This window comes from Gobius niger (assembly GCF_951799975.1).
Source record: "Gobius niger genome assembly, chromosome: 14".
Classification (NCBI taxonomy): domain Eukaryota; kingdom Metazoa; phylum Chordata; class Actinopteri; order Gobiiformes; family Gobiidae; genus Gobius; species Gobius niger.
The window spans coordinates 15,230,585-15,253,658 of NC_136865.1; the positions used below are offsets into that span (position 1 = coordinate 15,230,585).

Genomic DNA, 23,074 nt, shown 5'->3' on the forward strand with positions numbered 1-23,074 from the left:
CATAAAAGGCTGCTGCATGTGTTTGCATCATTAGCATAATTGTGAGTGGAGGGCATGGGTGGATGTATTGGGAGGGGTTGGCACTCCCTCTGCGAAATTCCCAAATCATCAGAATGAATAAGGGGCTTGACTGGCCCAATCCCAGCACCACACTGAGGTCAAACAGAGCACATAGGGGGGGACTTGTCCAAATGTAGGCCTATGCATTATTGGCGTACTCACAACTTGGAATTCTGCCAAGTAAAACATCTTTTTTTTTTTTTTCCCTCAGTGGGGAAGTCCTGCCAAAAACCCACCCTCGCCAAAAGGTAGACTATTATGCGCTCCTCAGCTTTCATCGGTTGTTTTGGCAAAACTTTTTGGCTCCTGTTCAGTGGAGCAGCTGGCGGACTGAGGTTACTCTATGTCACTAGATTCTGTGCACAATGGATCTCGGGACGCTACCTCCTCCTCTGTCTAGGCACTCTTTGGGACCCTTCTGAGAGAGCAACATCACCTCCCCATAATCCAAAACACAACATGTAATGGGTTCAGTCTCGAGCTAGATCATGTAATGAACTCTGCCAGAAAGAAAAGCAGTGTATTGCCACTTTGAATAGAGGACCTTTGTCTACCTTCTGAAGATTATAATGGTACAGATGGTCTTTAGGCAAACTGCAGCTGCTTGCATTTATGAATAGGGACAATTAAGTAGTTTGTTATGTAGTCCACAAGTGTTCTTCAAAATAAATGACTGAATGTAGGTTGTATAACCGTAATATCAGTTCAGACAACTGTAATAGTTCATATTTTATGAGCCTTTAAGTTTCCCGTTTCCGTTGTAAAAAAAAAATAGGATGTCGCTATGGTAGTTTTCACTTCACTTATTCAAATAAAGGCTTGTGTTATAATAAATCACAAAAATAAATTCCGTTAAAGCAATGGAAAAGACTATGTTCCCTCACCCACTTGCTGAATGGCTCCCCGAAGAGTCAACATAAACAAGTGGCTTAAATTCAAGGCCACGGTTTGTTCGGAATGCGCTCGCAGCCTCCAGCGGCTACACAAACTTCTGCTCTATTCTCACCGATTGTCTGCTTTGTCCCTCCCTCGCGCGCCCCCCCCCACCCCCCTTCCTCCTCTTCGATAACTCGTGCGTCGTTTCCATGGCGCTGGGTCACTCCGTCGGTCTTATGAAGAGATGTTCAGAGCGCGTGCTGGCGCGGACCCGGCTCAAACTCGTGGAGAGCGTGCGTTCGCCTCTGTCCCAAACTCCGGTCTGAATTAAAACTCTTTTCCGCGTTGGAGACACGCACCTGCGGCTGGATGGAAATCCACGGAGGGACCCGCGCCTCTGCCGCCACTCTCAGCCGATTATTCCACGTCTTGTCGCGGTTTAAGCTGATTTCACCGGGGATGTGAATGCCTCTGTGGGATTAGACGAGGCTACTGGACCATGCGCCTTCACTCGTGGCAATCGTACACGACCGGTACTCGTGCTCCACCGCGCTCCCAGCAGCTGTAGCCGTGTCCCGCTCTCCTGCTTGCTTCTGCCTGATGTGGATCGGATAAGATGTATTCTTGGCTGCGAAACTTCCATCCTCTGCTCCTGTGTTTCTTGATGGTGGTTTGTGCGTGCGCTCGCGCCCCAAGACCCGGTAAGTGGACTCTCATTTGGACTAATAATGACATCATATCCGCGGACAATGACCCCTGTCTGAGACTGTCTCGAGTCAAACCATCACTGCACAGCATCTCCACATCTAAAAGCACTGACGATTCTGTCTTCAGTTTTTGAGACAATTTACCACCACACCTATGCCATGACTTTTCATTCACCTGTTTGAAACAGATCACAAAGTATGTACCCCTTATAAAATGCCATTTGAGTATTAAGATAGACCTGCTCATTTTATTGTGAAAGTGCCAAATGGCTTTTGCTAACAAATACATCCATTATTTAGTGAGTCAATAAATCCAATTTGATGTAGCTTTTACACTTAATCGATTTGGGCTCGAACAATGAGTACACTGGAACGTGGATGTTGAGTATCCTTAAACATGTAATAGGCATTTAATTTGCCCCTTCCTCTTTAGACTTTATTCACATCTTACATTGTAGATGATTAACTAAACCAGTTGTTAAAGTGGAGTCTCGTACTTCCTCTTGCCTTCCTTTCTTGGGTTACCACAGCAAATAATCTGCTCCTATGTATGCAGTGATTTGCATATTGTTTTTGCCGTATTTGGTCTCACTCTTTGTGTGGCCAGGATTATGACCCACTGCATTTTACGTTGTGTGTTCTGCTTTGTATTGTGTGTGTTTTTTAGAATTTTCTTGGATGCTTACTCTTACTTGAAATAAACAGTTCAAATGCAGACAACACCTTGGGTTTGTGTGACTGTGGGGTGGATAAAGTTTACCATCTCCCGGTCCCGAGTTGGACCCCGGGCTTTCATTTGGACGCTTTTCATATTTCAAAATAGTAGTTAATCATAAAAGAAAGGCTGACTATTTCCAAATGCATACGTCTACCAGGATCAGGCCGCGTTAAGCTCATACCCAGATGTTTCGCCTCCATTAGCAGCTAACTGCACCTTTCTGCTTCAGTCGTATTGATGAGTTGTAATTGGAAGTTAAATGCTTCATCTATTCAGCGTGCTGCTGCCAGAGGCCACTGCGCAGTAATTGGGTCACAGCAGCTTGTTAGTGGGTTGTTAGTGATGCTCAGACCTACAGCCTGTCCTACATACCAACCATGGAGTCAAATACACCGGAAAATTGGATTTTAGTGGATGAACTGCCCACACATCACATGGAGGTAAAATACCATGTTTCCTTATCTACCTATCACCACCATGTAGAGCATAGAGCTAAAGTAAACGCATGATAAACTGTTATACAATTTGTTTGGTTGCACAAATATGTTAAGAACCGGTCCTCACTCCCAATACCTGCCTGGCTAATAGTTTTCAATGGGCCATAATGAAAGTCTAAGTGGTACTTCTTCATCATCACCAGTCTCTTGGCACATCCTTGGGTGGAGCACTGACACAATATTTCACATGCTAATTGCACACTCCTTTTTCTGTATTTGTGTCTTTTCAGGTGACAGTGTGTGTTGGTCTTCAAGTATCACTTCTTGTAGCGAGTGCCTTCGACGAGGACCGCAGTGCGCTTGGTGCTTCAAAGAGGTATAAACATTTCTTTGTCAAACCTTTCACAGCAAACAGCTTTCAATGTACTCAAATGAGGCTAAAGCTGGACTAGATTCAAACTGAAGAAGTAAATATAGGGATTAACTGAAGAGAAAATGCACAGGCTACTAGTACTGAACATTTTAGTGGATCAAACGAGGACAATAACAAGCTAAGCGACAAGAAAGGAGCGTAGGAGTTTGTAGAACCAGTGGTGGTTTTGTTATGTATTGCCGGGTGTTTGATGACAGATTATCTCCCTTTTCAAACAACACACAATATTTTCTTGATGTGATCCACTAATGTGATGATAATGGTCGTGTCTGAGCCCAATGGCCTGCCCTTTAACCCAGAATGCTTCTGTCAAAACCTGTGTGAATCTCTCTTTACGGTGATTCTCATGCAGCAACAAAGGCACTTTGCTTAGTCTACCTACTCGATCGCTGGATTTCTCTTCTAAGTGTCAGTGACTTGAACAACCTTGAAAAGCTGTAAAATCTGGCCGTTCGCAGCGGTGCTTTTTTCCCTCTTTTGAACCATGACCATAATGAAGGCCCATTACAAAGTACGACTCAAAGTTTCATGACTTAATCCACCTACACTGACCTGACAGAGCCTGGCTTAAATATTAAATCAGAGCAGTGAATATGCATGCTCACATTCTTACCCTCCTTTGCGGTGCCAACCAAAGGGGCATTATGTGAGGAAAGTACCAGGAAAGACAGTTAGTTTCATTTTCGAAACAGAAATCCATGGAGTAACTTTCAGGTTGATGCCCTCCTGCTTAGTTTGTTTTGAAGTAGAGAATTCTTAACATTCATCCCTTTTTTATCCTATGTTGTCTTACTGTAATTTCTATTCTTTTTGCAAATTTCCCAGACTTAGGTCTGGACAAAGGTCCCTAATCCACTCTAAAGCTGTGAAGCGTGACGTAGAAGTGTTTTCGGGAAAAGGGATTTTGTTTTAATGGAACTTGTTCAGGCATGACAAACCAGTGCCTCTTTGTTTTCTGTGTGAAATATTTTTACTGTCTTTGCTATTTCATTAAAAAAACACAGAATTTTAAACAGGATAAATATTGGACATTAGTGCCACACTTAACTTTGTGGATTCATCGAGCATGACCTTGGGCAGTGGTAGGAAGTCAGAAAATGACAAATATCATGTCATTTCAAAGACCTCAATCAATAAATGTTTACATTCATACAGAAAAGGCCCACACTTTATATTAGCAGTAGTAGTTATTATAAAATGTCTCAATATCATGTAACATTTAGGACTTCCTGGAAGGCACATCATCCAACCATCGCTGTGATCTGGCTGAAAACCTGCTTTTGAGAGGGTGTGGACAGGAGTTTATGGAGCTGTCAGGGAACAAAGTGGAAGTGAACGCCACCATCAGCAGCACACAAGTATCACCACAAGACATCAGCGTCCAACTGGGCCCAGGTTCATGTCAATATATAGCAACTCTATATATGATGGTATTAAAAACAACAATATTAGGGACTAAATGTATTCTTTGTTGTAGGCTCTGAGGCCAGTGTCATTGTGGCTGTCACGCAACTTGAGCGCTACCCTGTGGATCTGTACTACCTGGTGGATGTGTCGGCATCGATGCAGGAAAACCTCGATCATGTACGTGTTTACAAGCACTAACTAAAGAAAACTAGCTTCAGAGAACTCGACTGAAGGGATGCTCAGCTTGTATTTGTTTGTTCATCAGTTAAAGACGGTGGGTGTGGCACTTTCTCTTCGGATGTCGGAGCACTCCTCGGACCTTTGGCTTGGCTTTGGCTCTTTTGTGGATAAACCAGTCTCCCCCTACATCAATGTTCATCCCACCAAAATCCAGAACCCCTGCAGGTAACACGACTGTCATTATTAGTCACGAAGCTGGTACTTTGTCTGGGAAATGAGTGTTGTTGTTACTCACAACATTATTAACTAGAACTATTGATAAGGCATTAAGAAGCATTAGTAATCTGCCTATGAGTGTTTTATAAGCAATCTATAAGACTATTTAGAAGGTATTTAAAAGATGTAAACAGGCCCTGAACAATGTTCTTGTAAAGGTACAATAAAGGTATGATAAGCTACGACTTGACTCGACAAAAGCTACAACTTGACTTGACAAATGCTACGACTTGACTTGACTCGACAAAAGCTACAACTTGACTTGACAAAAGCTACGACTTGACAAATGCCATGACTTGACTTGAAATTGACTTGACAAAAGCTACAACTTGACTTGACAAAAGCTACAACTTGATTTGACTTGACAAAAGCTACAACTTGACTTGACTTGAAAAAAAAAAAAAATTGATTTGACAAAAGCTACAACTTGACAAAAGCTACAACTTGACTTGACTTGACAAATGCTACGATTTGACTTGACTCAACAAAAGCTACAACTTGACTTGACAAATGCTACGACTTGACTTGACTCGACAAAAGCTACAACTTGACTTGACAAAAGCTACAACTTGACTTGACTTGAAAAAAAAAAAAACTTGATTTGACAAAAGCTACAACTTGACTTGACAAAAGCTACAACTTGACTTGACTTGAAAAAAAAAAAAACTTGATTTGACAAAAGCTACAACTTGACAAAAGCTACAACTTGACTTGACTTGACAAATGCTACGATTTGACTTGACTTGACAAATGCTACGATTTGACTTGACAAATGCTTCAACTTGACTTGACAAATGCTACGATTTGACTTGACTTGACAAATGCTACGACTTGACAAATTCTACGACTTGACTTGACAAATGCTACAACTTGACTTGACAAAAGCCACGACTTGACTTGACAAAAGCTACAACTTGACTTGACAAAAGCTATGACTTGACTTGACTTGACAAAAGCTACAACTTGACTTGACAAAAGCCACGACTTGACTCGACTTGACAAAAGCTACAACTTGACTTGACAAAAGCTATGACTTGACTTGACTTGACAAATGCTACAACTTGACTTGACAAAAGCCACGACTTGACTTGACTTGACAAAAGCTACAACTTGATTTGACTTGAGAAGAGCTACGACTTGACCTGACGAAAGCTACGACTTGAATCTACAAAAGCTATGACTTAACTTGACCCCATGACTAATTGACTTAGATTTACTTGGCTTTGGCTCTTTTGTGGATAAACCATCATTGTTAGTCACTAAGCTGATACTTTGTAGGGGAAATGAGTGTTGTTGTTACGAGTCCCAGAGTTGTAGACTATGGATGTCTACAGGTCTGGCTATGCTCACAGGAGGAGGATTAAAAATTCCTTGTGGTGTTAGTTTGCTCTCCTATTTATTATCTCAATAAGCAAAATGGTGATTTGATTTGACTGACTTTATTTGAACTGCAGCATTAATAAAATCCCTAATTCACCTTTTTCTGACTTTCATTACAGTGATTATGAGATCCGCTGCCGGCCCGCTCATGGCTTCCACCACGTTCTGAGTATGACCGGAAATACGAGTGAATTTACACGCGTGATCAAACGGCAGCGTATCTCTGGGAACATGGACACACCAGAGGGAGGGCTAGACGCTATGCTGCAAGCCGCCGTCTGCCAGGTATAAACTATTTGTTTAAACCCAGATAAGAGAACAAAACAGTCTGAGATTTATAGCCGGAGATAGGAATTCCTTTGCCGTTTCTGTTGATATTCAGAGCTTTGCGTCTATACATTGCATAGGGCACATTAGGTACAAAAAGTAGATGTCTGAAAGCTAAAGTGCAGAGTATTAAGTTTGACAAATTGGCACGGCACTGAGAGCAGTAGGGGATTATGAATTACAAGCGTGTAATGTTTTTGCAGCTGGAGACTGAGGTTTTCCATCTAATTGCCACAATTATGTTGATTGTGTGTCGATAAAGAGCACGATTTCCTGGATGACCTAATCTGAAGCATAATTTTAGTTTTTGAACTGTCAGCTATTTGTATTTTGCACATTATGGGAAATATCTGGTTTGTAACATCTCAGCATTCACAGAACTTACTGCAGAAAAGGTTTTGTCAGGAAGTATTCATTCATGTATTCAATCTATGTTAAAGCTGTTACTGGAAAAGTTCAAATGATTGTGTTTGAGGAATAGAAAGGAATATTAAGTGATTTAGTATCAGCCCGTTTCATACTAAAAGAGAGTGAATTAAAAGAGATTTGGTAGTCCTTTGTGTGCTGGTGAATGGTGACTCAGCTACAGAGTGAGTCCCAGGAATCCCACAATGGAGTGACTGCGCTGCCGGGCCGTGACACACAGCGAAGGTTAGTCTGCAGGAGGCCAGTGATTCAGAGCATCCAGGGCCAAGCGGGCATCATGCAGGGATCACCGCTGTGGTCACTGCCCTAAAAATAGCCTTCCATTATCTCAGGCTGAGAATAAAAGCGTGCAAGGTTTCCTTAAATACCCACTCGCGCAGCAGACACTATTTTCCTCTCCTTGTTTGACGAGACGCAGGCAAAAACAGCCTCAGTCACTGGAAGAATTTGCTGCTCCTCTCTAATTGGGTGCTACAGAAAAAGCAGATTAGCGTGGGAACTAGTTCTATTGAGATGACTAATGCTACATTCCTTACCACATGTGTGCACCCTCTTAAAATATAAATAGTTCTTCTTGTTACATAGCTTACTGGTGACATAATTAAACAAAGCTATTCCTTGTACAAATAGATTGATTGGAAGGATTTTCTGGAATCTCTAAGTGGTTCTGTTGTTGTAAGCAGGACATCGGTAGACAGAAATTTACAGTAAATTAAGTACGTTATAAGCATTTTCATGAGGAATTGTATTTGTAGTATGAATAGTCTTACTCTTCCGCCCACTGTGACAATAGAAGTGACAAAAGCTCCATGTGGATGATTCTAATGTTTGTGTTTCCTCAGTTTAACCTATACATTTCTTTCCTTTATCAATATTTGCAGGTGTATTGTTTGGAAAGATCACATTTTTTACATCTTGTCTGTGTCACCACTAGAACGTTATCACCTCTCACCTCTGCTACCCGCCTCTGGTAATATGTGCGTGTCTGTGTGGCTTAGAAAGCTCTGGGTTGGCGTCCCGAAGCAAAGCGTCTGCTGCTCTTGATGACGGACCAGCCGTCGCACCTGGCTCTGGACAGCAAACTGGCAGGGATCGTAACGCCCAACGATGGCCTGTGTCACTTGGAGAATAATATCTACGTCGCGAGCACAGAGATGGTGAGGACATAGCAACGATTTATAAAAAGTTTACAAAAAGGTGTGAATAAAGCAACTGTTTTTCTTCTTAGGACCACCCCAGTTTGGGCCAGCTGTCGGACAAGCTGCTTGAAAATCATATTTATTCTATCTTTGCTGTCGAGAAGCAACAATATCAGTGGTACGAGGTGAGGCGTTCAAGTGTTCTCTTATGTAGAGGCTATACCACTCTGTATCATGGCCATTGAATGGAATTACATATAAAACCGAAAAATCCACGAAGCTAGGTCTGAAAATGCAGGTGGTTCAAAAACATGAATAGTTAATGCTTAACAAGGTTGCAGGTCCAGTGGATAAAAGCAAGGCAGACTAGAATAATAATCAACACCTGAAAAGGTAGGTGGGGCAAAATGACAAAAAGCAGGACAGAAATAAAGCAGAGAGACTGGGTCAGACAGGGCAAAAGGGACCACCAATTCATTGGTTTACGATTGTCCATAGCCATTTATTGGGCGCTATGAATGTCTATCATGCGTCTACACGTAGTCAGAGCCAATCATCGTATCCGATGATGTATGACGTACCTGCTGTAAACCTTCGAGCTAAACTACTTAGAACACGGTCTAAAGCTTGATCACGTAAGACCTGAGGTGGCAGTAGTGAGTATAAAAATGACCAACTTATATCTAGTCCGTTTAAGGTGTGCTCGTTAACTATTAAAAAGGCATTAATAAGTATTAGTAATCTGCTTATAAGTGTTTATTAGCAATCTATAAGACTATAAGGTATTTAAAAGAGGTTAACAGGCCAATAAGCTGCTTATTAAAGGTATTAATAAGCTTTTTAATATCTTGACAAGCACATTGTTCATGGCCTATTAACATCTTTAATAAGATGCTTTAATAAGCGTCTTATTAAAGGTATTAATAAGCAGCTTATTAATTTACGATAGTGAATTTACGACTGACGATAGTGTGACTTGACTTGACAAAAGCTACGACTTGACTTGATTAAAGCTACGATTTGACTGGACTTGACAAAAGCTATGACTTGACTTGACCGCATGCCTTATTAATAGTTAACGAGCACACCTTAATATAAAGCGTTACCAAAATACTCATGAAAGATTGCCAACACTTGCTTGCCCTGTCTGACCCAGTCTCTCTGCTTTATTTCTGTCCTGCTTTTTGTCATTTTACCCACATCTACCTTTCAGTAAGACAGAAGTTTTTTTTTTTCTTCTGTATTCCTAAAAGAATAATCTTCAGTTGTATGTTGCTATAAAATGTATACTTTTCTTTTTAGAATATTTATGACTAGAAATTAGAATATGATTTTAGTATCAGAGTGCTACATATTAAAAACGAAATAACTTCCTGAACTGACTGCATGTGCTTGTTTTCTCAGGAATTGGTGCGTTTACTGCCTGGGACATATCTGGGAAAGCTAGGACTCTTCCAGGCATCTAACCTCATAGAGCTGGTGGTGGGAGCATACAAGGTACAAAGCTTACTCAGCATCCTCTTTTTTATTATCCCGGAGGAGTGAATCATTTTTAGATTACCATTTGTGTTGCTTTGCCTCTGGCCAATGAAGAAAGGAAAAAGAACAAGCGGAGGTTCTAAAGGGAGAAAGAGAGAGTGGTCCAGATCAATGGACAGTGCCTATATGTCATTATTTGCTGACTTTGCAGACTTTCATCGGCTGCTAATCCTATTTGGAAACAACCTGAAAATAGTTAAATAGGTTGTGTTCATGACTTTTTAGAATTGTATGTCTTTATTTCAGATGTTGGGTAAGCACATGTAGATATTGTCAGGGGGAAAACTCAAACAATGTGCTTGTACGGTTTTACAATGACTTACCGACTTACTTACTTACTTACTTACTTACTTACTTTAAAGTCATGAAGTTGAGCAGAGGTGGCAATCGCACACACCAGGAAGTTTTATCTCAATTACCAACAGGGCAGTGAGTCTTTGTGGTTTGACGATGAGATGGAAATGAGAGAAATATACCGATGTAATGACCACCAACTTAGAAAACTCCTGACTCATTCCTTTGTAAAACAAGCCCATGTTACCAGAGAAACTCGCTACGACACTTTGGCCAAAGCAAAGATCAATCTGTGAACCCCGCACAGCGCAGACGAGTGCAGCTCACGATCCTCCACGTCTTCAAACATGGGGTCTACAAATCTTATAGTAAATGATCATGTAAAGTTCACCAAGCTCAAGTCCACCAACTCAGTCCAGACGACCACTTGTTAATTTGAAGGACAAGTGGAACATAACTCTTTAATAATGATTAAGGTTCTGGAATATCTTGATTAACTTTTTCAATGAACATAAATGACTTTATCTTCCTTCAAAACAGCAGTTTGTCAGGTCGAAATTAACATTGTTTAAGGAAGCGTTACTGTCTTTGTGCCGTTTTAAGTTGACCTCTGAAAGAAAAGTTTCTGCTGTGTTGGGAAAGTCACACTGACTCATTGTTACATAAATTCATGAATTAAACTGTCAGGAAAAGATGTTGTAGGTCATTAGAAAAACAAGTCTTTGATAAACAGGATGAGCCGGTCAAACACCATCCATTTCTTCAGAAAGACTCTGCTGTGTGAGTGTCTATTAAAGCAGTGACTCAATGGTGAGACCATGAATCCATCCATCTGTGGGTCAGTGGATCTGAAGCTAAGACTAGTGCAGCCTGTCGAGGTGTCCTTGAGCACGACACTTGTGCCTCTGTGTGTGAATGTGCCAAGGGAGTGTTTGGTTGGTGCTACTTTTCTGTCACTCCGCAGATGTTATACACAACTAAATGTTAATTGCGAGACTACATAGTCAGGGGGAAAACTAAAGAAATGTGCATGAAAAAAAAAAACCAATATTACACTCACATTTCCTTTTTTGTGTCCATAAATTTTTTTGTGGATGATAGTGAAGTCAATGTCAGTGATCATAAAGCAATACAACTTAAGGTTCAATCTGAGCCTGATGATTTTAACACAAATTTAAATGCCATTCTGCTTCCACTGTTTAGTTATTAGCATTATTAGCATTCATAGTCTCGTGCATGCACTAATTGAACCGAAAATACATTTATTTGTTCATTTGTTGCGGACAGTACATGTTAATGAACATACATGGGACTCCAGACACCGTCCACTGGGTTCGAGGTGGGAATCGAAACCTGGACCTTCTAGCTGTGAAGCACTCTCATCATGTCTCTATTGCTGCTGTTATGTTGGCAATGCTCATTCATGAACAGCGTATTGTAATTTAAATTGGGTAAAGACAAGTATATGGGAGATGCACAATTATGTCCCTGTTGCCTCAGATTCAACCATTTCTAGACACTTCTGTTCATAGCAATGCCTTCTTATGTCACTTTGATACAGCTGTTCTCGCCGCCGGTTTTCTGTCCACACAGCCCTGTGTGCGCCATCTTTGATTTTCTACATTTTCAGGGAAGGCTTGTGCATCCGGTAGTGCATTTACAAGACACATTCTCCAAACACGCTTTAGGTACAGGATTAAGGGTTTACAGAACCGGTACCAACTGGCTCTCTTGCAATTTCCATCCAGTCTCTTCTGGTTTTGCTTTATAATCATTGACATTGACATTATCAGCCATATCTAAAAAAACAAACAAACACAAACACAAAAAAGGGAATGCGAGTGTAACATTGGCGTTTTATTAAACTAACTACTTACCATATATGGGCAATCACGCCCTCTTTGATGACCAATTAGACCATGTTAACATTAACATTCATTTTTTAAATCAGCACCCTCAAATTAGTAGAAATAGATTTGTTTCAATTTCAACTAGTTTACCATATATGGATGATGAGGTCATCTTTGATGACCGATTTCACCCTGTTAACGCAAGAATTTGGCTTGGCAACATTGATTTTTAAAATCAGCACCCTTGATTTAGAGAGAAATGCCCGTAGGTGTCACATTTTTCATTTTCCCCCCTGGACTAATAACTTTGAAGGTGATTCACAGAACTCCAAAACATTTATTTAACTGCTATTTGTGCTCGCAATCTTGCCACATTGATTCTTTCAGTTCTTTTTGACGACAATTGTGCCTTTGTGATTGAAAATGGTTACAACTTTTTAAATATTTTTTAAAAAGTTGTAGAGATATTAACCATACACAATTTTGACAGCTAAAAGGCTAATTGTACCTTTCGAACTTCCTTGCATTTTTACATGAAACTCTTTGGGTGCCATATAGTTGATGAAATTGGAGGTTAGTGAGGGGTATATCCTCTACGTGTGACTGTGCGCTTGCTCACTTGGCAGCAGTCTGGGCTATAATCTGCCCTCAGGCACAGTAACGCATTGTTTTCTTGTGGAATCTGCAGAATACACAGATCCAGAGACACACACACACACACACACACACACACACACACACACACACACACACACACACACACACACACACACACACACACACACACACACACACACACACACACACACACACACACACACATGCACAAGCTGGACGTCCCGGACAGAGCAGGGCTTTATAATGGCTGAATATCAGTTCCCCGCTGAAAACTCTGTGTGTAATCATGAATGAATACAATGATGCTATTTTGGGCCCCACCTTCTTTTTCCCATAAACTCAGAAAAGGAGGCGCGACAAAAGAGCAATCCTGGGTCCAACTGTGTGACAACTAGAATGAATCATGCTGCTCCCTTTGCTTTGGGCGTCTTTTATTTTGTTTTCCACAGTGTTTGTTTGTTCGTATGCTTGCATCAGCAGCTTAGTAGGGACAGTGACACTAACTGGAAGGTTGGAGGTTCTTTCCCAGATACTGGCTCGTTATATCCCTGTACACTTGAGCAAGAACCTTAGATCCTGTTGTCTGTGTACAAAAATGTAATACTATTTTGTCATTTGTCGCTGGTTTGTCAAAGTTTCATGTCATTCTATTGACTGCCTGCAGAGGGTGCTCCAGGCCAATTTGAAATCCTGAACATTTGAAAGGTGTTTAGCATTTTGGAAATAGCATGAGATGTAAAAGTAATAAGATGGTAATTATAGTAAGTAAACGTTAATTACTTATGAGGTACACAAATCATTCTGCTTTATTTCATTTGTTAAGATTAATCATGATCATAATCAACCCTAACTCACTGTAAAACTGTACATTAGCATCAACAGAGCTGAAAATATGCATTGTCTCATCATTATTCCTAGTCACAATGCTGTTTCCATCTAATTGCCATGTTATCACTGCGCTGTAAAGTAAAGTGCGGCTGAAAGGTTTTTCAATAAAACTAACCCAAAGCGCCAGTAAAGGAGCAATTTTTTTTTAGTTTATACTTTCCAAATAGTGAGATGTGAGTATTACCTCTTAACGTAAAAGCCTGAATATTTGCTATTGTCTTTGGAATGGAAAGATTAGGCTGATGTCTGTGAAGATTTCTTATCTTTGATCTGTCCTGTGTCCATGCAGAAGCTGCTGTCAGAGGTGGCTGTGTCCGTGTCCTTAGATGACAGGGCGTCCAGCAGGTTCTGGGTGTCCGTGTCTCCCATTTGTCCCAACGGCTCCTCTGCAAACCAACAGAGCTGCTCCGGAGTGCAGCCGGGACAGACGGTAAATATACTCCACCTGAAATAGAGGCCTCTGTTATTGTATTACCATGGACTCGTTGACCATGACCTTGTAGATATGTTTCTATTTTATCAGCGGTACGACTCCCGCCCTTGAAAACCTGTGTTTTTTTATTTATTGTAAGACTTAGATATTTTGATGACAAGGATGGTTATGAGCTGGTGGTTGTTCGAAGGTTGTTTATTTATGGATAGCACCGTACCTTCCTGTTAGGTAATGTAAGAATACTGTTTAAACAAATGACGGTATATGCAGCAAGAGCAAATGTTAAGTTTAGAAGATTAGCATGACCAGCAAAATGCCACCAACTATTTCTTTTCTGTCCTTAGATGACTTAACCTTTCATGGGGTCAACTGGTAGATCTCTATGCGGTTAGTGAACTAGAGCTTCAGCAGCATTTGCCCAATTTGACCGTCCTTACCCAGGGTAAGTTCCCCTTCCCCTGGGTAAGGACGGTCAAATTGGGCAAAAGCTGCTGTTCTTCTTCTTTAAGGTTATTGGCAGACTGCAGACAAACAAAAGCACATACCACCACCTACTGTATTGCATATGCAACAACATAGTGTCCAAATAAAAACATTTAAAGGGGCTAGATGCAAGTTTGTCATTTTATCCTCACTACTGCCACCTCAGGTCTTATGCGTAACTGCAGCTTCTATATTAAGCTCGTGCATGACGGCACTTCGGAACCGAATTAACACCTTTTTGAGTGACAGTGCAGGATTTTAGAGGGAGTTGTGGTGAACAGGTCTGAGCTCATTCTACACATTAGGACATGGCTGGAACATGTAGGGGGAGGAAAATACATAACTTTAACATTTTCAAACTCTGTATAGTTCCTTTAAGGAGGAAAAATAAAGAAAAATCCAGATGAGCCATCACATTTCCCTTTATTTTATCTGAACAGCTGTTTCATAAAGCTACAGTAAGCAAATTGGCCATGCAGCTTAAGTTTCTACTAAATGAAAGCAAATGCACAAAAGCATAAACTGCCTTCATTGAAGCCATTTACTGGAGCGACTCTTTAAAACAGTGACATGTGACTGTACTGTGTTGACTCTAACATGTATTTTGTCACACATCCGGTTTGGCGCAGACCTCTTACCAATCTGCTCGTTTCAGAAGGGGCCCTTCTGTCTCACCAGTAAGAGTGTGGAGAGTGAATGAATAAAGCTGTGTAACACATCTTTGATTGTCAAAACCAAGCGGATTTATCAATATTCATGTTTGAGTACTGTGGGTATGTAATGGTATAATTTTGTATATGTTGCTCTGCTTTATTGCAGGTCTACTTTAACATCACTGTTGGGTTGCACAGCTGTGCCGCCGATGGTAAAGATGAAGACGTTGCGGTGACGATTCGCCCTGTGGGTTACAATGAGACCAGCGTGATTCGGATCCGCTCCAAGTGTGGCTGCCGTTGTGAACTCGCCGGACTCTGCCGTAACAGCGGACAAACGTTTTGCACCGAAAGAGACCAAGAGCAGAGGGACTCCAGCCTCAACCCGAGCTGCCAGTCCGAAGGGTCGGATCAGATCTGCAGCGGCCGAGGAGTTTGTGAATGCGGGAAGTGTGTGTGCGACCAGAGCCGACTGGGCTTGGTCTACGGGAAATACTGTGAGAAAGATGACTTCTCATGTCCGTATTTCACAGGACTAATGTGTGGAGGTAATTCACAAGAAAGCACTGAGATTATTACTGACATTATGACCATTATCGGTTATCTGCTCACTCTTTTACTAGGCTCCACTGCTCAGTATGGGGCTGAACAATTTGGGGGGGAAAATGAAATCTAAATTGAATTTTTCCTTATTGTTCACATAGTAAAATTATATGTGGTTAGGACATTGAGTTATCCTGCCTAAACCTACACTGGAAGAGTAGGCCTGAATTTCTACTGTTCACCTTGAGTATGTGTACTTCAAATTTACTGCACAAAAGTAAATAAATAAATAAAAGTATTCAATTTTTGTTCAAAATATATAAACACTCGACATAAATCAAACCTTTTAGTTTATATCTAGCCTTATACATTCATGGTCCAATTTATACCAATACTTTAAAAATAACTTAATTATGGCAAGTAAAACACCCTAACTAGTAACTTTTAAGACTAGCCACAGCACCACTGCCATTGGTTTTAATGTTATGCTCAATGAATATCCACGTTTTACTCTATCGTCATTTTCTCTTTGCTGACTTGACTGCTTGGCTTTCTCCAGGGCGCGGCGACTGTGTCCAGGGTGAGTGTGTTTGTGACAGCGAGTGGACAGGCGATGGCTGTGAATGCCCTGCTTCCACCTCCACCTGTCAGTCACCCGACGGTTCGCTGTGCAGTGGCCACGGAGAGTGCGTCTGCGGCAGGTGCCAGTGCAGCGACGCTAGGCGGACGGGGAGCCTCTGTGAGAGATGTCCCGTCTGCCAAAGCACTTGCCAGACAAACATGTGAGTCCGTGTTCAGACCTTGGAATGGGCTGCACCATATAGGGACAGAGTAATGTTATTGCAATATTTGCAATAGATAAAGCAAATGTGATGATGAATAATGTATGAAAAGATGGCAACAATTGCATTATTGAAGAATTCATCACTGTTATCATTTTTTTTTTTTTTTTACTCATATTGTGTGTGTGGAGCTTTGTTCCTCTAAAGCTGGAATGTAACTATTTCTTATCTGCCCGTCTTCAAGGAACTGTGTGGTCTGCCATGTAGCCCAGGGCCTCAGTGAGAGTGAAGGAAGTCGCTGCAATAAGTCGTGCACCAGTTCAGTCCACTACTCTGATCATGCAGTGGGTATGTGTTGCTGTATATTTCCAACATACACTCAAATGTGGGTACAGTTGCCAAAATATTCACTCAAGTAGGAATAATGTTACTTGGAAATAATTTTACTCAAGTAGAAGTAAAAAACAATATCCATGCGTTGCTTAATTTGGAGGAGCAAAGTATTTGTGAATCATTGAGTAAATGTTCCAGCATGAATCTGATTTATGTTTCAGTAGTGATGTAATCCAACAGACAAAACATATACAGTTGTGCTCAAAAGTTTACATACCCTGGCAGAATTTTGACCATTTTTTGACCATTTTTCAAAGAATATGAAAGATGACACAACACGTTTTTTGTCACTCATAGTTGTTTGAAGCCCTTTGTGGTGTTCCCTTTGTTCTTTTTAAATCATAATGAAAAAAGAAAGTTCCAAAATGACCCTGATCCAAAGTTTACGTACCCCCGTTCTGTGTATTGCTCCCTTTAACATCAATGACAGCTTGGAGTATTTTGTGGTAGTTGTGGAGAACGTTTTGTATATAATCTAATAGTAAAGCAGCCCATTCTTCTTGATCATAAACTTTGGATCAGGGTCATTTTGGTACTTTCTTTTTTCATTATGATTTAAAAAGAGCAAACTCAGAAACTTTTTCTTTTTTTTTTTTTTTACCACAAATGGCTTCATACAACCACTAACTGTGAGTTTTATCTTTCATATTCTTTGAAAAATAGTCAAAAATAGTAATGTAAATTGTAATCAGGTATGTCAACTTTTGAGCACAACTGTAGTATGTCATATTTTTTATCAATACATCATAAATATAAATGAAATAACTTATTCAAAAGATAAGAAGTATAAACTTTCATTAACATGCTTCAACAAGAGGCTTATGAATTTACTCACTATTTTACTCAAATAAGAGTAAAGGAATAATACTCACATAGAAGTAAAAGGTACTTTCTACAAGTATTAAAGTAAATATTACTGATTACTTTCCACTTCTGTGATGTTTGATTCACCAATGTCACATGATGAAGATGAAGAATTATAATACAGTCTGTTTCATTGTGTGCAAAGCTTTGAAACTGGCCTCGGAGCAGTTGGGACTTTTTACTAACCGGTGCTAGTAAAAATGACAAACTGTTACACTGTACTCAGCTATTTGCTTTTAGAAGCTGTTAGGGTGTATTCCCAGGGCTGACGTTCTCTCTCCTTCCAGGTCGTGCTGGGGATAAGTGGGTCCAGTGCTTGTACATCAGTGATAACAACTGTCGCTATCCATTTCAAATAACGGCAGAGGCTGGACAGGCGGAGCTCCACATTAACACAAGGGCAGGTATAAACACAGTCGAGGCACTTCATTCAGGTCACTTCCGCTGCTGCCGCTGCGGCTTCACGGCACCCGGGAGACTTTGACTCAGCGGCCTCCTGTCAGTGTTACAGCTGTATTTTACATTTCCTGTCAGATCCCAGCTCAGCTCACTATAGTGGTTTTCATTTGGCACACAAACACTCCCAAGACTGAGGGTGCACAACTAATGGCAATTGAATTGGAGTCATAGTTTGAATGGTTGCAATTGTAAAATAGCAAAAACTACAATTATTTACAATGTCCTTTGCAAACAATGTAATATCCCCTCTAATGTGTTTCTTGGGTTTCATGTTTGCAACCTGCGAAGCCTGGATGGCAGTTGGCTCTTAAACTCTTTGAGCAAGTCACTGCTTATGAGGATATATACCAAAACACAAAATCCACTTATGTTGAACCTTATCATGTTTTGTTTTGATTGGTTCAACACATTGTACATAGTTTTGTGGCTTAAAAAACTTTCAACCTACACACCTTTGTGATTGAATATCCCCACCACTTTTTTTTTAATAAAACCATTATCTTAGTTCATTTTACTGCCAGTTTTTGTTTCATGTAGATTAACCATGAACTAGGTCAAAATGTCTGCATGCTAATAGATCACAGGTTCATTTTACTAGAGAATTCCCTCCTCAATTAAATGTTAAACGTCACAATATTTTGTGAACGCAGCTTAATACAGGGATAGAGTCTGTTCCTGCCGTGGGGTTTTTGGAACAGTGCTGCTCATTGTGCATTTAGTTCCTCCATCCTGATACCCCCTTCACCAACAGGACGGTCCCCTGCTCACGCTCTCTCCTCCCGGGTGCAGTAGGAGCCAGGTCTCCATGGTTACTGTTACCAAATGTCAGAGGTCTCTTTGGGTTCTTTGTGTTCAGAGACGGGACCGTCATCCACACATGCTCCCCGGCCGACTCACTGCCGATAACAACACAGCAGCACCATTTAGACAGATGCCACTGACACCTACTCAGGTCTCTGTGCGCGCACTCAGATGCTTTCCCAAAAAGTCTTAGAGTTCATCAGTTACTCTGTTACAGGAATGGCATTTTCTTTTCTTTTGTTATCTTTAATAAAATCTTTCTCTGGACACTTAGCCCGAGTTCAGAAAGTCTTCAGATGACTTGACCTTCTAAGTTGTTATGTAGCATCATCAGTTTATACTGGTAAAAAATCTACACTGAATACCACATGATAACATTTAGAGAGTTGAAAAGTTTTGAAGAAAAATATGGAGAGAAAAACAAGAAAACATTTTATTTCATTGCAACACTATAGTTCTGCTGTTTTTGAACATTCATAAAAGTTTAGATCTGTGGTAAATATCATTTAAGTCAGAGTAAAAGTAAATATTTGTACCTTTTCAGTACAAACCCACATCCCATCATGTTCCAGAGAAACAGACTCTAAAATCTTGTATAAGTCTTTCATAATGTCTTTTCTGGGTTCAGCTAAATTTACAAAATGTAAGAATAATCATTATTTGTCATGCTTTTCCCTCAAATCCACAGAGTGTTCCAGCAGTGGCAGAGTGGGGACCTTCCTGAGCATCTGTGCTCTGACAGTGCTGTGCGGGCTTGTGATGGTGGCTGTGTCCAGGCTACTGCTGCAGAAAAGGCATCGGCCACAAGGGGGCACTGCTGTGGATGGAGTCTACCAGTGCACAGAAAAGGTACTAAACTAACTAATATACTAATATACTGTATGCTCATAAACTCAGGATAACTGCCTGGAAATGTGAATAGCTTGACGTGCATCTGTTTATCTTTCACTTTGTAGCTTCACACGGTACAAAAACAGATTCATTTAAAGATTTTAGTGCAACCATCACACATAACAAACACATAATAAAAAGACAAAGAAAATAAGGTCCATCATGAAAGCTTTGCACTAATCACCTTAACAGCTGTAATGTCTATGCTTTGTTTGGAGAAAGTTAAAATGACTTAATATTCACACTTTTTCAGGAACTTTCGTACATCCCTACAACCAACGAGAAGACAGTCACCTACAGGAGGGACAGACCACCTGATCGCCCTGTGGAAATGCACATTCAGGTCCCCAAAATGCCTTTTAATGACCCCTGGCATTAAAGATGGAGCAACACAAAGACTAATGCTTTCATCTGATTAATAACCTGTTAAACCGCGTGCGACTAAAACGGTCAGTATCTAAAAATACAGAGAGCACGAGAGAGCCTGCCCATTGCTGTATCTGTATATGTGGATGTACATTCAAATTGAGGCTCATCCGGGGCATTTTATTTATGGTTTATTTTATAATGGAAGCGCTCTGATATTACAACAGTTTTTTTTTTTTTTTTTGCTTATACTGTCCTCAAGTGGCCAGCCCGAAGAAGTGCACTGTTGCAGCAAACCGCTACTTTTCTGACCTCAGTGGATTCATTTATCGAGGGTACCATTTTTTTAAACAGTATTTTATTGTTCTTTTGTGATTGTGTGTTGTATTTAGTGACTAATGACCTGACACAAAGTTTAATCTTATTTTGTTGTATCTTATGTAGATTTGCATTTTCATGATTAGACTTGCACTTGAACAACTATTGCATTATACTACTGGATAGTGATTTATACAGTGTTTTTATTTTATTTTCACGGGCATTAAACATTTAGGGATAAATTGTTTCATGAGGTACATGACAGTCAAGACACTGGTTTTCTTTTTTTTAAATATATATATATGGTACAATAATATGTCTTAAAAATAAGCACATGGTCAGTTAAATGCAACTCTGACTTATTCACAGCTAAAAATGCTGCTATGTAGAAAAACCTGTGTGCACTAATGCCGCTGACAGGCATGTTGAGTGTTTCTTTCCTTTTTTTGTACTATTATTTTCTGTGTTCTAATGTTTACAGCAATACCTAGAAACTTGGAAAGCTCTTTTTAATTGAAGAACACTAATTATTTATTTTCACATTTCATTTGTTAGAAACTACTTGAGTTAGACTACATTGTCAGTGCTGTTTTTGAGTCTAATGAGCATTGTATTGTCATTCTAATAGTTCAGCAATAATCATCTCATCCAATGGGGCACCTTTGTGTGTGAATATCAATGTGACTGTTCCGGCTGTTTCATGACAATAAAGAGATTTCTCTTTTTCTTGTTTTTACATAATCTAAACTTTTATCGTTGTGATTTTGTAGCTTTTAGGCGATAAGCTAAAAACAACTCTTTAGGCAGGTTATTTATTAGGCCTATTAATGTAGGCTACTACAAAGTACATAAAGCCTATTGAACAAGACTAAATTAATTGTGCGATATCAATGACTTCTGCTTTGGGGATTATGTTTTATTAGAAACAACTGAGGTAAAGACACAAAGTACAATATAAAGTGCCTGAGTTTTTAACAGTTCTCACAGTTTCATCAGCACCACAACACACTCCTCTGTCCTGGATAAAAGATGATCACTCCACAGTGCTGCTCTCTGTGCTCAGGTTTGACTCTTGCGCACACTGCTCGGGAGAAAGTCCGGGGCTGCCGCACGCGCTGTTCTCAGTGTCACTGTTTTTACCAAATCCTTGTTCAGTGCCGTCCTCCGCGCTGTGCGTCCGCACGTGCTTGCTGAGATGGTCGGAGCGCATGAAGCGCTTGTGGCAGACGGTGCACTCGAAGCGCTTCTCCCCTGTGTGCGTGCGCAGGTGCCTCTGGAGTTCGTCTGAGCGCGTAAACCTTTTCCCGCAGAAGAGCCAGTTACAGACGAACGGGCGCTCACCCGTGTGCCAGCGCAGGTGGGCCTTCAGGTGTGACGTCTTCCCGTACACTTTACCGCAGCCCGGGATGTGGCAGCTGTGGAGCCCCCTGCGCCGTGGACTCGTACCCCCTTGCCCCATGCTCTCCGCCTCCTGGCAGTTGGGACAGTCGCACGTGGCACGTCCGGCGTAACGGCGAGAGGATGAACGAGACGCAGCAGGTGCGGGCAACACCGGGCTCGCACTCAGAGCTGGTGAAGCTGTGCTTGACTCTGTAAAGGCGGGAGCGGGTCTGAAGCCGTCATACCGAGGCTGTGCCCCGGGATGCATCGGTTGGGAAGCCCCGGAGTTGAAGGTGGGGTGAGTCAGTGGGTTGTAATCAGAACTGTAGCCGCTTAGCGGAGCACCTATTCCGACCGGGCTTTGTGCGTCCACCCAACCGGAGCCCATGTCCCACCAGGCAGCATGTCCATTACCGACTTCCCCTACAGTTTTGAACCATGACTCATATGGATGCGGGTGCACCCTGGGATAAAAGTTTCCAAGACCCTCTACAGCTTGTGGGAACTTATTCCAAAACAGGGGTCTCTGTGCGTGTGCTGCGTCAGCAACATTGCCTTCAATGGTGCTGTGGTACGCGTTGAGGTCATTGGCGGCTGTTGTATTAGTGGTAACCGAAAAGGCACTACAGCTACTCACAGGGCCCGTGTTGCCACTTTTGTGAATCCCAGGTGTGACGCCAAGTGACGTTAGGCAGGTGCCCAGATTACAGCTGCCAGGAGCGTTCAGTTTCCACGGCTGAAACCCCTTGACTTGTCCCGGGGCCCCGTCAGACAGAGCCGGTGAACATGACGGACTGGGCCCTCCAATTCTGCTACAAGTTGCAGCCAGCATGGCAAGAGGGGTGCTTCCAAGCCGGGGTTCTTCCTAGAGTACAAACATAAACATTAGGGTCTACACTAACAAAACCATAACCTGTGTAGCCTCTTTGTGAGTAATTTGGCATGACAGGAAAACAATAATAGAATTAGGCTAAAGTTTGACACATTCAACAGTGAACTCACCCCGAGCAGAGTCGCGGCCATAGAGTCAGTGGTGTGCGCGCCTGGAGCCGGTGCGTGTTTGTCCTGAGTCTGAGCCGCTCTCTCAGAGTTTCCTCTGTGACGCTTCATTAGAGGCTGAGAGGCTTTGAAGAGCCGCGGACAGCCTGTTGTC

General features: G+C 41.4%; 2 protein-coding genes across 3 annotated transcripts; one reads left to right on the forward strand and one right to left on the reverse strand.

Moving 5' to 3' along the window:
- The first annotated feature begins 865 nt into the window (after positions 1 to 865).
- itgb8 (integrin, beta 8) lies at positions 866 to 21,242 on the forward strand. Of its 2 annotated transcripts, XM_079571460.1 has the most exons (16): positions 1,091 to 1,637; positions 3,089 to 3,174; positions 4,455 to 4,626; positions 4,709 to 4,815; positions 4,904 to 5,043; positions 6,594 to 6,759; positions 8,226 to 8,384; positions 8,456 to 8,551; positions 9,771 to 9,863; positions 13,845 to 13,985; positions 15,291 to 15,672; positions 16,227 to 16,449; positions 16,694 to 16,797; positions 17,994 to 18,110; positions 19,655 to 19,815; positions 20,111 to 21,242. In XM_079571460.1, the coding sequence occupies exons 1-16, from the start codon at positions 1,553 to 1,555 to the stop codon at positions 20,234 to 20,236; spliced, it is 2,358 nt and encodes a 785-aa protein (XP_079427586.1). In that variant the 5' UTR covers positions 1,091 to 1,552; the 3' UTR covers positions 20,237 to 21,242. The 2 variants fall into 2 exon arrangements, with proteins under 2 accessions (XP_079427587.1, XP_079427586.1); XM_079571461.1 differs by lacking the exon at positions 20,111 to 21,242 and having other exon boundaries at positions 866 to 1,637; positions 17,994 to 18,106; positions 19,655 to 19,810.
- Positions 21,243 to 21,476: 234 nt separating this feature from the next.
- Positions 21,477 to 23,005, reverse strand: sp8a (sp8 transcription factor a). Its single transcript, XM_079571171.1, has 2 exons — positions 22,924 to 23,005; positions 21,477 to 22,786 (listed from the first exon to the last, which is right to left on the reverse strand). Exons 1-2 carry the CDS (start codon positions 22,942 to 22,944, stop codon positions 21,575 to 21,577), a joined length of 1,233 nt encoding a protein of 410 aa, XP_079427297.1. The 5' UTR covers positions 22,945 to 23,005; the 3' UTR covers positions 21,477 to 21,574.
- Between the last annotated feature and the right edge of the window lie 69 nt (positions 23,006 to 23,074).